This window comes from Pleurodeles waltl, chromosome 10, assembly GCF_031143425.1.
Source record: "Pleurodeles waltl isolate 20211129_DDA chromosome 10, aPleWal1.hap1.20221129, whole genome shotgun sequence".
In the NCBI taxonomy this organism is placed as follows: Eukaryota; Metazoa; Chordata; class Amphibia; order Caudata; family Salamandridae; genus Pleurodeles; species Pleurodeles waltl.
The window spans coordinates 325,350,277-325,366,009 of NC_090449.1; the positions used below are offsets into that span (position 1 = coordinate 325,350,277).

General features: G+C 45.9%; 1 protein-coding gene across 1 annotated transcript in view; it reads left to right on the forward strand.

Annotated features, from left to right (window-relative positions):
• Positions 1-12,601, forward strand: part of AMDHD2 (amidohydrolase domain containing 2) — a 339,455-nt gene extending 326,854 nt beyond the window's left edge. The window contains exon 12 of the mRNA XM_069210515.1: positions 10,764-12,601. Coding sequence (XP_069066616.1) covers positions 10,764-10,852 — 89 coding nt within the window. The 3' untranslated portion in view covers positions 10,853-12,601. The remainder of the gene's footprint in view (positions 1-10,763) is intronic.
• The last annotated feature ends 3,132 nt before the right edge of the window (positions 12,602-15,733 follow it).

Below are 15,733 nucleotides of genomic sequence, written 5' to 3' on the forward strand. Positions count from 1 at the left end.
TTATCTTTTTGATTTTGCAGAGAGTCCTTAACTCTGACATCCTAAGATGCAGGTAAGGGATGAGGTTGAGCTCCACCACCATTTCTTCTGCAGTAGACATTATTTCTCTAAAAGTTGGGATACTTTTTAAGAATCTAAAACTATTTCTAGAACTTAATCCAAACTTTTACAAAACTTTTAAACTCTAAAAGAAATGCTAACAGGGACTAACACAAGGCCCTAGCATGACTTTTAGAAATTTAGAAAAATAGCTAAAATTTCAAAAATCTGTTTCTAATGACAATTTTGGGAATTTAGGCGTGTGATCAGGTATTGGCTGAGTAGTCCAGAAAATGCAAAGTCTTAGACCCCACCGCTGATCCACCAATGTAGATAGTTGGCTCTGTATATACTATTTCAAAGTAAGAAATAGTGTGCACAGAGTCCAAGGGTTCCCCTTAGAGGTAAGATAGTGGCAAAAAGAGATAATTTGAATGCTCTATTTTGTGGTTGTGTGGTCGAGCTTATCAGAGGGTAGTGTTAAGCATTTGTTGTACACACACAGGCAATAAATGCGGAACACACACTCAAAGACTGATTCCAGGCCAATAGGTTTTTATATAGAAAAATATAGTTTCTTAGTTTATTTTAAGAACCACAGGTTCAAGATTTACAAGTAATACTTCAAATGAAAGGTATTTCACTCAGGTATTCTAGGATCTTTGAATAATCACAATAGCATGTACAGTTCTGACACAAATGGCAATAAGCTATTTTAAAAGTGGACACAATGCAAAAATCAACAGTTCCTGGGGGAGGTAAGTATTTGTTAAGTTCACAGGTAAGTAAAACACTTTCAGGGTTCAAAGTTGGGTCCAAGGTAGCCCACCATTGGGGGTTCAAGGCAATCCCAAAGTCACCACACCAGCAGCTCAGGGCCGGTCAGGTGCAGAGGTCAAAGTGGTGCCCAAAACACATAGGCTTCAATGGAAACAGGGGTGCCCTGGTTCCAGTCTGCCAGCAGTAAGTACCCGTGTCCTCGGAGGGCAGACCAGGGGGGTTTTGTAGGGCCCTGGGGGGGACACAAGCAGGCACAGAAAGTACACCCTCAGCGGCACTGGCAGCCGGGTGCAGAGTGCAAACAGGCGTCAGGTTTTAGATAGGAATCAATGGGGAGACCTGGGAGTCTCTTCAATGATGCAGGCAGGCACAGGGGGGGGCTCCTCGGGATAGCCACCACCTGGGCTAGGCAGAGGGTCGTCTGGGGGTCGCTCCTGCACTGGAGTTTGGTTCCTTCAGGACCTGGGGGTTGCGGGTGCAGTGCTGGTTCCAGGCGTCGGGTTCCTTGTTGCAGGCAGTCGCGGTCAGGGGGAGCCTCTGGATTTCCTCTGCAGGCGTCGCTGTGGGGGCTCAGGGGGTCAACTCTGGCTACTCAGTGGCTCGCAGTTGGCAGGGAGTCCTCCCTGTAGTGTTAGTTTTCCGCAGGTCGAGTCGAGGGCGTCAGGCGCTTCCGGCGAGAAAAAAATGGGGTCTTTAAAGTTGCTTCTTTGTTGCAGAAAGTTGCAGTTTCTTGAACAGGGCCGCTGTTCTCAGGAGCTTCTTGGTCCTTTAGATGCAGGGCAGTCCTCTGAGGGGTCACTGGTCCCTGTTTGATGCGTCGCTGTTGCAGATTTTTGTCAAAGTAGGGAGACAGGCCGGTGGGGCTGGTGCCAAATCAGTTGTTGTCTCTGTCTTCATTGCAGGGCTTAAGGTCAGCAGTCCTTCTTCTTCTTTATGTTTCAGGAATCTATCTTCCTCGGTTCTGGGAGCCCCTAAATACTGAATTTAGGGGGGGGTTTAGGTCTGGGAGGGCAGTAACCAATGGCTACTGGCCCGGAGGGTGACTACACCCTCTTTGTGCCTCCTCCCTGTGGGGAGGGGGGCACATCCCTAATCCTATTGGGGGAATCCTCCTTCTACAAGATGAGGATTTCTAAAAGTAAGGGTCACCTCAGCTCAATACACCTTAGGGGCTGCCCTGACTGGGGAGTGACTCCTCCTTGTTTTCCTCATTATCTCCTCCAGGTTTGCCACCAAAAGTAGGGGCAGTGGCCGGAGGGGCGGGCATCTCCACTAGCTGGGATGCCCTGTGGTGCTGTAACAAAGGGGGTGAGCCTTTGAGGCTCACCGCCAGGTGTTACAGTTCCTGCAGGGGGAGGTGAGAAGCACCTCCACCCAGTACAGGCTTTGTTCCTGGCCACAGAGTGACAAAGGCACTCTCCCCATGTGGCCAGCAACATGTCTGGTGTGTGGCAGGCTGGCAGAAACTAGTCCGCCCACACTGGAAGTCGGGTATATTTTCAGGGGGCATCACTAAGATGCCCTCTGGGTGTATTTTACAATAAATTGCACACTGGCATCAGTGTGCATTTATTGTGCTGAGAAGTTTGATACCAAACTTCCCAGTTTTCAGTGTAGCCATTATGGTGCTGTGGAGTTTGTGTTTGACAGACTCCCAGACCATATACTCTTATGGCTACCCTGCACTTACAATATCTAAGGTTTTGCTTAGATACTGTAGGGGCATAGTGCTCATGCACTTATGCCCTCACCTGTGATATAGTGCACCCTGCCTTAGGGCTGTAAGGCCTGCTAGAGGGGTGACTTACGTATGCCACAGGCAGCGTGAGGTTGGCATGGCACTCTGAGGGGAGTGCCATGTTGACTTAGTCATTTTCTCCCCACCAGAACACACAAACTGGGAAGCAGTGTGTATGTGCTGAGTGAGGGGTCCCTAGGGTGGCATAAGACATGCTGCAGCCCTTAGAGACTTTCCCTGGCATCGGGGCCCTTGGTACCAGGGGTACCAGTTACAAGGGACTTACCTGAGTGCCAGGGTTGTGCCAATTGTGGAGACAAAGGTACAGTTTAGGGAAAGAACACTGGTGCTGGGGCCTGGTTAGCAGGGTCCCAGCACACTTTCAAATCACAACTTGCCATCAACAAAGGCAAAAAGTCAGGGAAGCACAAAGTACAACCTTCCTGATGGAATAAAAAGAGACGTTTCTGGTGGTGTCCTGTACAGCAGAAGGGTTTCTGTGACCAGTCGTCACCCTTCAATAAATCCAAGACCAGATTCCAGGCCACTGCAGGGAATGTTCACCCCAGCCAATCAAGGTCAATACTTTCTCCAGATTACCCTTTATTTTATCATTAGCTAAAGACACTGCCCTTCCAAAATTAGCTGTCTCATCTATAAAAACACCCACTGCACAACCAGCCACATTTGCTAACACCTTCCTCCTCAAGGCAGGTCCATGAACATCTGGAAACTTGCTCCTATGCATGGTAGATGGTTATTCACTGTTCACCCTCTTAAAAGTATATTTTCATTCTGGACAATATCCTGTGTTATTAACCAACCCATCTATGTATTTTCCATTACTGGAGGGATTACAACATTTTTACCAGGTTATGGGATATAAGGGCAAACTGTGCAATGGGGTTGGGAAACAACAAAGAGGACAGAAAGGCCATTGCCACCCAGTGTGGACTACAGGCAGCGTAAAAAAGAAACACCTACTTGAGGGTAGCTAACCCCCCCCCCACACACACATAACATAAGTGAGGTGTATATTAGCATTTTCCCCCTGCTCCTTGATACCCTGTTGTTGGAAATGGCCCTTTCTTCAAGGACACCCCAAATGTTTTGCCTTCCTCCTCCTATTTTTGCTGGATTTTTGTTTGTTGGCCTTAGGACTCTGTGCACGTTATCACTCCTAACCAGTGCTAAAGTGCTTGTGCTCACGCCCTTGAATATGGTTTGATTGGTACATACCTGATTGGCATATTTAATTTACGTGTAAGTCCCTTGTATTGTGGTATACCATATACCCCAGGGCATGTACATTGGATGCTACCAATGGGTCTGCAGCACTTATTTTGCCATCCATTTGCCACCCATTTAAGTAGTACCTTAAAATATGACCTAGGCCTGCCACTGCAGCCTGAATGGAGTGTCCTACTGCCATGTATATTTAACATTTAAAACACCTTGTCAAGCCTTAAATTCCTCTTTTATTACATGTAAGTCACCCCTAATGTAGGGCCTAGGTAGCTCGCAGGTCATGGTGCTCTGTAATTAAAAGGTAGGACATGTACTTTTAAGCTTGAATGGGCCATTAAGTGGCTTGAAGGGGAGGGGAAGAGGGGGTAGAGCTGAGAAGAGCCCCTCTTGAACCTGAATAGGCTGGGCGGCACTGTCTCTTCACAATAGGCTTAACAACCCTGTATTGTTAGTGCAGCCAGCATGGAGCCATAGCAGGCGAGGCAGGAAATTTCTAGAACTTCATAGAACCTTTCCAGAAATTTCTCACACCTTCTAGAAGCAAGGCACCACTGTAGAAAATCGGGCTTTCAGATCTACTCTTCAGTTCATTACTGAAACCTTGGGAGGACTCTGAGGCCTGTCTGCTGCTATGACGTGCTCTGCACTCTGCTGCCAAACTGCTTCTGTACTTGGAAGGACTGCTTTGCTGCCCAAAGCATGTTTTGAACCCTCATAGGTCAGCCGTACTCTTAAGCCCTGTATTTTCACCTGCACCCAGGACTTCCAGAAGGTACACCAAGGGCTGGTTTGCCTGCCTCCTGTTCAGAGCCACAGGGACATAGGTTACCACCATCTTGAACCTACACCTCTACCCAGCCGGAGTGAGTCCTGAGCCCCCAAGCGGCCTCCATACACTCCTCGACACTTGGTTGTGGCGCTAAAGGTGACCAGATGTTAGTGGTTGACATTATTTCCTTTTAGGTGCTATTTTGAACTTTAAACTTAAAAAATGCATAACTCTGGTTGTACTTATTGAATTGTTATTTTGGTGTCAAATATTTTAGTGAAATGTACTCTATTGTTCCAAATTGGTTTTGGATTTTTCTTGTGTTGCGTTTTCACTTTATTACTGTTTGTGTGCTGCTTAAATAATTTACACATTACGTGACCAGAGCTCACACCCAAGTCAACCAACAAACCAATTTCTCACACCTGTTCAAATACCTCTACTGATGGGGCAAGTTAGAAATTTTGTGGCTGGATAGGATCCTGTGTCAAAATGTAATTCATGCCCCTCTCTCTGTACCTCTTTTGATCCTTGCCAATGAAGGTGCCCCCAGAAATGCTGAAATCAGTCGGCACAAAGGTGTGGGATTTTATATGGAACAGCAAAACACCTCACATAGTGAAATCACTTATCATTAGGAGGCCCTTAGAGGGAGACTAGGGAGTCCCTGATACAGAATGTTTCATAATGGCAGCACAACTCACCCTTGCCCTGGCACAGTGCTCCCCAGACATAGATATACCTTGGTGCCTTAAGGAATGATGCAGTCTAAGCTCCCCCTTTGCTAGTTGCACTCGTTGCTGTGGCTGCTGTCTGGGGGTCCTCAGGTGGGCTAGCTATGTGACACTACTGTACTGGAATATAGCGGTTCGGAAACTACAGGTCACCCCTGACTCCCGTAGTGGGGTATCCTGATTTCATACCGGGCATGTTGGATATGGAGTATTCATCCTAGAAGGAAGTGGATGTACTATGTCTTGGCCAACTCTACAAGAATGGGCCTCCAAGTCTAAAGTTCAGAGTGTGAATGATTTTTTGCTATGGCCAAATGATCGCTACGGACTCACACAGCTACTACATTGGGCAAAGCAGCCTTGAGTAAGAGCACTAGAGCCTAGGGAAGGACTGAGATGGAAAACATGTTTTCAGGCAGGGACTGCAACAGAGTGCAGAGCAGTTGACAGATCTGAAACCCAGTCACAACTGACATACACCACCACTTGGTCAGAGGAACTAGGTCTCCATAAGTACGCTGGATTGTGATGTGGAGGAGGGCAATAAAATCAACTGCCTGCCTTCAGGATAGGGAAAATGCCTTTAAAATGATGTGGAGATAGTAGTTGACCCCCAGTCTGCATGAAGGCTCGGTTAGAAGTCTCTGGTACATGTTGGAGGGAATGTGGGTCATGAGGAGCCTATCTCCATATGTGGTGGAGTTACCTACAAATACAACCGTTTTGGGAGCAGGTCTTTGTTGCCATAAAGGAAGTCACAAACCTAGCCCTACCAGTAATGCCCCAGATGGCTTTGCTGGGCCATGTTGAGAAAGAGAAGCCTTGTCCCCTCTTCCCGACCGCCAGCAAATTATTAACTCCTCTATTGTTGGTGGTCCGTTTCATGATAATCCAAAGAGGACGGAGCACAACATTACCACCAATGGGTGGATGGTGGAAGAAACTACGGACTACTCATCTATGGAATGCCTTACGTGACTCTGAGTAACATACTTCCCCCATGGCAATTCTACACATACATTAAACAAAGCATGAGAACACCATGGCCCCCAGAACTGTTGAGACAGGGAAATTTTATGACACAGAATGAGTTCTACCAAGACCTGGACATTAGTGTTCCCTGACGTTTTGTTCTCCAATGCATGATTTCTTCAGTGTTTTCAATCTGGATCATTCAAGCGATTTCTGCATTATTTTACTGTGATGCCTTGGTCTTTGCCTGTTAGCTCACAAAGCTTTATATTGTGCTTCAACGTTCTGTCCTTTGTAAAGGTTTAAATAAAGTTGTTAAAAAAGTATCTTACTTGACTACATCCCAAAGCAATTTATTACATTTCCAAAGCCTGTTTTTTTTTTTTAACTGCTATTTAATAGGAGGAGTCCGATCTGTGCAATAAAAGAAACCTCAAATACATGGTGATCAAAATAATGAATGTAGAAAAGTACCCTCTTTCTTGGCATGATTACCCCAATTTTTTGCCTGTTATCTGTGTGTTTGACTGTGTTCACTGGGATCCTGCTAACCAGGACCCCAGTGATTCTGCTCTCTCCCTTCAAACTTGTTTATTTGAACGGGAAACATCCCCAACCACGACTCCCGAACAACAAAGTCGTATACAATGAAAGCGGAACAACGCTTTCGTTAATCACGACTTCCTTGTTCGGTGCCTTAATCACACATGTGCTGAACAACGCACATGCGTGGTTAAGGCACAGAAGAAGGGAGTCGGCTTCATCGGAGGATGTGATCAGGTAAGTGAGGCTGGGGCAGGTTTATGGGCGGGAGGGGGGTCAGGGCATTTTTATTTTTTTTGGGGGGGGGTCGGGGTGGTTTAGGGGTGGGGTGGGGTGTCGGGTATTTTTAGTTTTTGGGGGTGGGGGTCGGGGTGGTTTAGGTTTATGGGGAGGGGCATTTTTAGTTTTAGGGGCGAGGGTGGGGGGGGTCAGGGTATTTTTATTTTTTCGGGGTGGGGTTGAGGTGGTTTCGGTCTAGGGGCGGGGGGGGTCGGGGAATTTTTAGTTTTAGGGGTGAGGGTGGGGTGGTCGGGTATTTTTAGTTTTTGGTCGGTGGGGTTTGGGGTGGTTTAGGGGCGGGGTGGGGGGACGGGGCATTTTTAGTTTTAGGGGTGGGGTGGGGGGTCGGGGTATTTTAGGTTTAGGGGTGGGGTGGGGGGGTCGGAATATTTTAAATTTTTAGAGGCGGGTGGGGGGGTCGGGGTAGTTTAGGTTTTAGGGGGGTGGGGGGTCGGGCAGTTTTAGGGGCGGGGTGGGGGGTCGGGCAGTTTAGGTTTTGGGGGGTGGGGGTCACAGTACTTTTAGGGGAGGGGGTGGGGGGTCGGTGTAGTTTAGGTTTTGGGGGTTTTGTGGGTTTTGTGGGTCAAAGTTTTATGGGCCAGGTTTTTTTTGTTTTTTGGGGGGGTGGGGTATTTTAGGTTTAGGGACAGTGGGTCAGGGTATTTTTAGTTTCTAGGGGCGGGGTGGGGGGTCGGGATAGTTTAGGTTTTAGGGGGGTGGGGGGTCGGGGTAGTTTTAGGGGTGGGGTGGGGGGGTCGGAGTATTTTAAATTTTTAGAGGCGGGTGGGGGGGTCGGGGTAGTTTAGGTTTTAGGGGGGTGGGGGGTCGGGGTAGTTTTAGGGGTGGGGGGTCGGGGCAGTTTTAGGGGTGGGGTGGGGGGTCGGGCAGTTTAGGTTTTGGGGGGTGGGGGGGTCACAGTACTTTTAGGGGAGGGGGTCGGTGTAGTTTAGGTTTTGGGGGTTTTGTGGGTCAAAGTTTTATGGGCCAGGTTTTTTTTTTTGGGGGGTGGGGTAATTTAGGTTTAGGGACAGTGGGTCAGGGTATTTTTAGTTTCTAGGGGCGGGGTGGGGGGTCGGGATAGTTTAGGTTTTAGGGGTTAGGGGGGTTGTAGTTTTAGGGGTGGGGTGGGAATAGTTTAGGTTTTGTGGGGGGTCATGGTAGTTTTAGGGGTGGGGTGTCGGGCGTGGGTGGGAGGGTCGGGGTAGTTTAAGTTTTGGGGGTGGGGGTTGGTGTAGTGGTAGAATTGTTTTAAGGGGTGGGAGGTTGGGGTACGATTGTGTTGGGGTGGAGGGGTTGGGGTGGTGGGAGTTGCATGCTGGAACCACGCATGCCGTTCACGCATGCCTTTACCAGGAATGCCTCTACAACGAAAAATTGTTGTTAAGGCATTCGTGGTAGCAAAGCAGTCGTGAGTGGTTCCAGTATGTTTTGTTCCGACTCCTTTTCTACTTGAACCATATGCACCCCACATTTGGCATGCTGGTGCCCCATGTAAGTCCCTAGTATATGGTACCCTCTGTGCATAAACCAGTCTACACTGGTTCAGGGACCCACAGTCCCTGCTCTGGCGTGAAACTGGACAATGGAAAGGGGAGTGACCACTCCTCTGTCCATCAACTCCCCATGGGTGGGGCCCAGAGCTCCACAAGAGGGTCCCTGGGTTCTGCCATCTTGAATTCAAGGTGGGTAGGGGCCTCTGGGAGCATCTAAGTGGCCAGGTCAGGCAGGTGACGTCAAAAGTCCCCTCCTGATAGGTGGTCACCTGCCTAGGTGACCAATCTCCCTTTCAGGCATTTAGGGTCTCCCTCTTGAGTGGGTCATCAGATTCGGCTTGCAAGATTCCAGCAGGACTCCTCTGCAACCTCTGCTTTGACTTTTGGCCACTGGAACTGAGACTGGACCCTCCAGGAACCCACAATCTGCATTCACGATGAAGACTCTGCTTGCAACATTGTTTCCACAACTCCTTCCAGCTTCTGCAACATTTCCCTGTTTGAGCATCCTCCGAGAGCGGCAAGTTTTCAGTCTGCACGAGAAATAAAAAGGAATCTCTCTTGTAGTGAAGAAGTCACTCCCCTCCATCCGCAGGCACCAACTGCAACTAGAATGTCTCCCTGGATCTCCTCTCATCCTGAGCTGCATGGGTCCTGCATCACAGGTGGTGATCTGGAGTAGTCATCTTGGCCCTCTCTGCCAGCAGTCTAACTCTGGCGGATGTAAGCCTTTGCCTTCCCACGAAGGACAGTACCCTTACACACGGGTCTCTTGTTGCTTCCAAGACTTGTTGGCATCTCATCCAAGGGATCTTCAGGCTCTGGGTAGCCCCATCCCTAAGCACTCTTTCCTGCGACACACAGCCCTCTGTGTGCTTCTCCTGCGGCGTTAGACCCTTTTCCAGTTGTGGGTCCCTCTGAGACTCCTGGTTCTTCTTCCAGAGGGTCTCCTGTGGGGGCTGCCTTTTCTTCTGTTTACTCTCTGCCTTGCTGAGGGTCCCCCTAGGACTCCCCCGGTGGGTTGAGTCCTCCTGGACCTTGATGGCCCCCTGCAGCTCCACTTTTGCATCACTGCGACTTCTGCCTTTGCCAAGGCTTGTTGGTGGCTCTTCCACGCCACTTACCGACTGCAGTCATCCATCCGGTGTGGGTCAACTGCATCTTCCAGGAACTCTTCTCCTGCTCCAGGGTTGCATTCCTGACTGTCTTCGTCCTACCGTCGACCAACTCCTGCAACCACATGTAGGTGGGTAGTGACTCCTGCCCCCACCGGACACTTCTGTGCCTTCTGGACTTGGTCCCCTTCTTCCACAGGTCTTCCTCTTCAGGAATCCACTATGGGTCTCTTGCAGTCTTGTCTGTGTGTTGCATTATCTTATTTTTCATCCTTTTGGGTGGTTTGGGGAAACTCCAGTAATTTACTCCTTTTTCCTGGTCACTGGGGGGCACTGTGACACTTACCTTGGGGTTTCCTAGTTCCTCCAGCTCCCCTGTACACATCCCACTTACCTTGGTGAGCTCCTGCATGCACATTGCATTTTTTTAGTATATCGTTTGGGATCCCCCTGGGGTCACTATTGTTTATTGCTATTTGCACTGTTTTCTATTGCTATTTATGCCTATTTCTGATTACTAGTGTACATATCTAGTGTGTTACTCATCTCCTATTGGAGGGTTGCCTCTCTTGTACTTTTTGGTAATTGCGTCACTAAAATAAAGTACCTTTATTTTTGTAACACTCAGTGTTTTCTTTCATGTGTGTAAGTGCTGTGTGGCTATAGTGTTATTGCATGAGCTTTGCATGTCTCCGTGATAACCCTTGGCTGCTCATCCACAGCTACCTCTGGAGGCCCTGGCTTCTAGACACTGCCTACACTACACTGTCTGGGGATACCGGGACCTGGTATAAGGTGTAAGTACCTTAGGTACCCACCACACACCAGGCCAGCTTCCTACAGTGAACATACCTTGTGCATTATATCCAGTCAGGCATGTCATAGTTGTACCAAATTATTCAGGGGATACATTTGGTTGCATTTGTAAAGAATAGAGAATGGTTATGCTAAAAAACCTGACATGTTTTGACTCTTGAGGACTGTCAGCCAGTATCTAAACAATGTGTTTAATTCCTTTCTGTTAACTTTTGGTCTCCCTTTCTTTGTCTCCAGATTTGGTGTTGCTGGACAGCGCCTTGCATTTAAGAGCAACTTTCATTGCTGGAGAGCAGGTGTGGGGGCCCAATATGCTACCTGTGTGATAAAACCAAACAAAAACTTGAAAGTGTGATAGTCTACTTTAAGGATACATCTGACCAAATTCCTCCTTTTCTGTCCCCATTTCTTTGATTTCTAGTTATGCTTTTCCTGGTCTAATGGAGACTTTAATTTAACACTGTAGTTGTAGACTCTTGGTGTGGTTTCTCAGCATATCATTTCCCTAATCCTACTGCACTCATCAAATCCTGCAAGAAAGAAGTTAGCTTGGAGCCCAGTGTTAGAGCTGCTGATGTGCTGACGACACAATACCATAGCTAAAGGTGCGAGATGACCGAGAGGACATCCGTCTATGTATCTTGTTGCCACTAGTGAAGGCAGCTCCTGTTCCCAGACTCTTTGTACAGTTCTATGCAGAAACGTTATAAATGTGACTCTGTATGTCTGTATAACTTGGGATTGAACCTTTACAAGTCTGGTGTAGACTACCCATTCTCAATAATTATGAAAGAGGAAGGGGAAAGCGGACGTTCGAACACCTGTGGTTTACCAGGCTATAGATACAATTTCAAGATATATTACACAGTAAAAAATGATGTTTTAACAAGTAAGGCTTAGCAAGGCACAGCTTTGAAATCAATACAGAGGAACCTGGTTCTGACAGGTGAACATCAGTGGCAGTCCATGCACCACTCAGTTTGAGAATGACCGTTTGCCTGAAGTAAGATAAAATATAGAGTTGTACTTGGCAGACAGATTTTGAAGATTAAGTCAGTATTTGTCTGTCCTTTAAAGGATCTGCCAGGGCTGCAAATACACGGGCTGAGAATCAGGGTGCATCTTATTGACATTGACAGATCTGTACAACTTAACAAGACGTGACTGAAAATTACATGCGGCTAATACGGATCCTAGGCAAACGTAATAAGCTTAGAGCAAGAAATCTTTCTCTGCCCATCCTGTTTCTGCAAACTATGAAGTTTTTTAATCTGATTCCAGAGCAACTCTGAACTTAGGGAACATGTGTGGTCTAATCATCAATAAAAGGCATGAGTTAATAACCATCCTGACCTAGGAGAATTTATCTCTACCTTTGAAGCATTCAGAGTTGGTTGAGGCTAAGGTTAAAGCTGACTCAGATCAGGTACTGAGGTAAGCACTACATAGTTTGATGTAGGATAAAGCTAAAATATTACCTAATGTTGAAAAGTTTGGTTGAAATCATGTTTGATTACCACAGACTTCATGTTCTATGGAGCAGTATTTAGGTAAAAATGAATCAACTATAACTTTGAACTAAATATTCTAGGACCAGAAAAACCTGTGGACATCGCTGTGATTAATTTCAAGATTTGTAATTTTGCAACATAAATTCAAACAAATGTAGAATGATAATCTTACCTGAGCATTCGTTCTTTGAAAGTCTTTACAGTGGTGATTTGAAACTCTAATAAATTGGGTAGAAAAGAAGCCAAACCTACCGGGTTTCTTGAAGTATAAAAATTGTGACAAAAATTTCAGCCTGAATCGAGGACACCTACATTTCAGGAACAAAATCATGATAAACAATGTGTAACAAGTGACTGTACACCTGATATAACTTCATCCCTTCTTTGTTAGTTTTTTTCTTTCAATATGTTTTAGCTGAGTAACTCTTGTTTTACTGCTGGGAAACACAACCAGGATCCCAGTCTATCCTGCAGTTTCTTGCTATCCAAGATCAGAACATGCTAAGGTGTGGAGCTTTTTCAAGACTCAGTTGAGAATTGCAAATTAAAAATGAAAACTTAAAACTGATGTTTGTTTTTGCTTCGGGGTACCCTGATAGAATATTTTTTTCTAAGAGAACATGAGAGTTCTAAAATAGTTGGTTGGTTTGGGCCCAAAAACATTAATTCCCCAACTACTGAGGTTGCCTTTATGTTTACAGGCATACATTTCAGTTTCTTTTACCAACCATGTGACAATTGTCGTTTCATTTAGCTTGGGATCATATGGAGTTTTTAAGCTGTATTAATGTTATATTTACCATCTTTAGATGTGTAGTTATGGATGGCTCTGTAATATCCCAACAGATATTAACTTGAGTCAAGATATCAACATATCAACCTTTTCCCTTGACAGATATATCGAAAAGTGCTCTTAGTGAGTTGCAGTTTCTGATTCTGAATGGGGTTTAACATTAGTGAGATTTGTTGAGATAGACAACCCACTTGAACAGCCTAAGGGGCTTTTGTTCTCTTTCCTGCTGCACCCTGGTGCACTTGAAATAAATTTGTTATTAGATGGAGAAGGTTTGTACTGAGAACAGTCAACAGTATTGCATGCTGAATTACCCTATAGCCTAGAGTAACACTTGTGGATACAGTATCACATTTTGCTGGGCTGTTGACTGATCTCTTATTCACTTATGAGGGCAGAAATGAAGGCCTTTGCACTTATAATGTTTTTTAGATTTTCAACAACCATTTGCGCATGGATGGTAGGTTGCTTAATTTGTTAAAAACAAGAAATTTCAAGAAGGCAACTGATTATGATTTTTAACTTCCCACCTTGTTCAGTTAACATTGTTGTTTAAATGCCTCAGTTTCGAATCAGTAACGACTCTCATATGTCGCAAAGGTCTGTAAAAGTTCTTCCTGGATATCAACGTTGTCAGCTTGCATTGTTAGGGCTCTGGAAGTTGTTTCAGATCTGTTAAGTCAAGTGTGCTGTATCTCCGAGCTTAGATTAAGTATTTGATCTAGGGCCTAAGGGTTAGCAGATAAACAAACCTTCCTTGAGCTTTGTGACTGTAGCTCAACGTAGGAGACTGCTTCAAAAACTGCTGGTCTTTAAAATTTCTCAAGCTGTTTTTCACCCCACCCAGACTTACTATTACCATTAGTCATTACAGCATCAAACGTTAAGGGGTACAGCGTAGTATCACATTGGGGTCTTTCCACACCTTCAGTTGTCTGCCCCTTGGTGTCGGGTATACCTGATTGACAGCCACTTTCATACTTGTAGCATCCCTACTTTTAGTGGAAATAGAAGTAATCTCAACTGTGGAGACATGCAGACTAAAGCCTTTTCTCGCTGCAATGTCTGTAGTGGGATACATTTCGTAACACTGCTATGCCCCTTTCAAGCATTGCTTCTTGATGTACGCTCATTAATAGCCATCCTGTGTTTATTAACCTAGGTTGGTATAAATTTGCCAGAGAGGCTTTCCCCTTTAGAGGGGGAGTGTTGCTGGCCTTTGGTCTTTCGGCCAGATGGCGGCACACTTTGGTACTTCGTGTGAAGCATGCATGTTGTAGTCTTACTGCTCCAGCGTGTGTGCTGGCTTTGCACTATGAACAGATCGATCACACATTATCGCTGACACAAGCCCACCTTCAGCGGCTGTGGGTTGGGGTGAGATTTTAGTGGGAACAGACTACGGGCTGAGCAGAGTTCTAATGACAAGAGAACGTTTAATTTTGAAATGATAGGTCCTCCTCTGGCTGATAAAGTTTCAGGTGATGTAAAACATAATTCAATCAGTGGTAATGAAGCTGCTTGCCAGTATTTATTGCCCATTGTGCTTCTGTCCATTTCTGCTAAAGACTCCATAACTATTCAGAGTTCTAAACACTTGATTAAATATTGAATTGTGTTTTTGGCTAGGAGTGGAAGCCATGTAGCCCTGAAAATTTGTAAAATATCTAATAAAATTTGACTGCAACTTTCTTCATATTTACTTGTTTAAACCATTAAAAAGCGTGGTCCTGACTTAGAGCTGTCAGCCTTAGGATGGTCTTCCCCCAAACGTTTTGCCTTTCTCCTCCATATTTTTCAGATCTCGTTGTTGTTTGTCTTAGGACTCTGTGCACTTTAACACTGTTAACCAGTACTAAAGTAATCTGCAATTGGCATATTTAATTTACTTGGAAGTCCGTAGTAAAGTGGTACCACATGTACCCAGGGCCTGTATATTAAATGCTACTAAAAGGGCCTGCAGCACTTATTGTACCACTTACTTCAGTAGCCCTTGAAACATGTCTCAGGCCTGCCATTGCAGCCTATGTGCAGTGTTGAACTGCCATTTCAACCTGGCAAAATAAACCTTTTGCCAGGCCCAAGCCATTCTTATTTGTACATGTCACCCCTATGGTAGGCCCCGAGCAGCCCACAGGGCAGGGTGCAAGGTATTTAAAATCCCAGGCCTGTTTTTTAAAGTTTTTTATGTCCTGGTAGTGAAAATCTCTTAAATTCATTTTCACTACTGCAAGGCCTACCTCTCCCATAGGATAACATTGGAGTTACCTTATTACATTTAATAGGGATAGCTTCCAAATGGGAGGAGGTTAACGGATCATGTTTTTTGTCTTTGGCATGTTCATGAAAAATCCTCTTTTATGGTAAAATTGGAAAACAACTTTAAAATGTCAATTTTAGAAAGTTGGCATTTTCCTGCCTTAGCCATTTATTGCTTACAGGCTGTGTCTGGGTCACTTGACTAGGTGTAGTTGGCAGTTCCTCCTTGAGTATTCCTCCTAGACATCCACACACAATAGATAGCTGAGGTGTGCCTGGACGGGCCATCACCGACGTGATGGGAGGGTTTAGTTGGGCACAGCCTCACTTACACGTGAATAGGTTGGGCCATGCCTTCACACAAAAAATTGCATACCCTCTGTTGGTAGTCTGGAGCCAGGATACGGGAGGCAGGAAACCTGAGCACTTCAAGGGAAATCCTCCAAAACCTTCTCCCACTTCAAAGAAGCCACAGAGTATAAATATTAGCCCTCAGACACCAATTTCAGTACACTACCAGAACTGTGGAAGGCGACCAAGAAGAAGGACTGCTCTGCAGCTGAAAAGGACTGCCGCTCTGCTTGAATGCTGTCCTGCTGGCTCTACTTGGGTAAGAACAACTGGTACTTGCACCCTGTACCCAG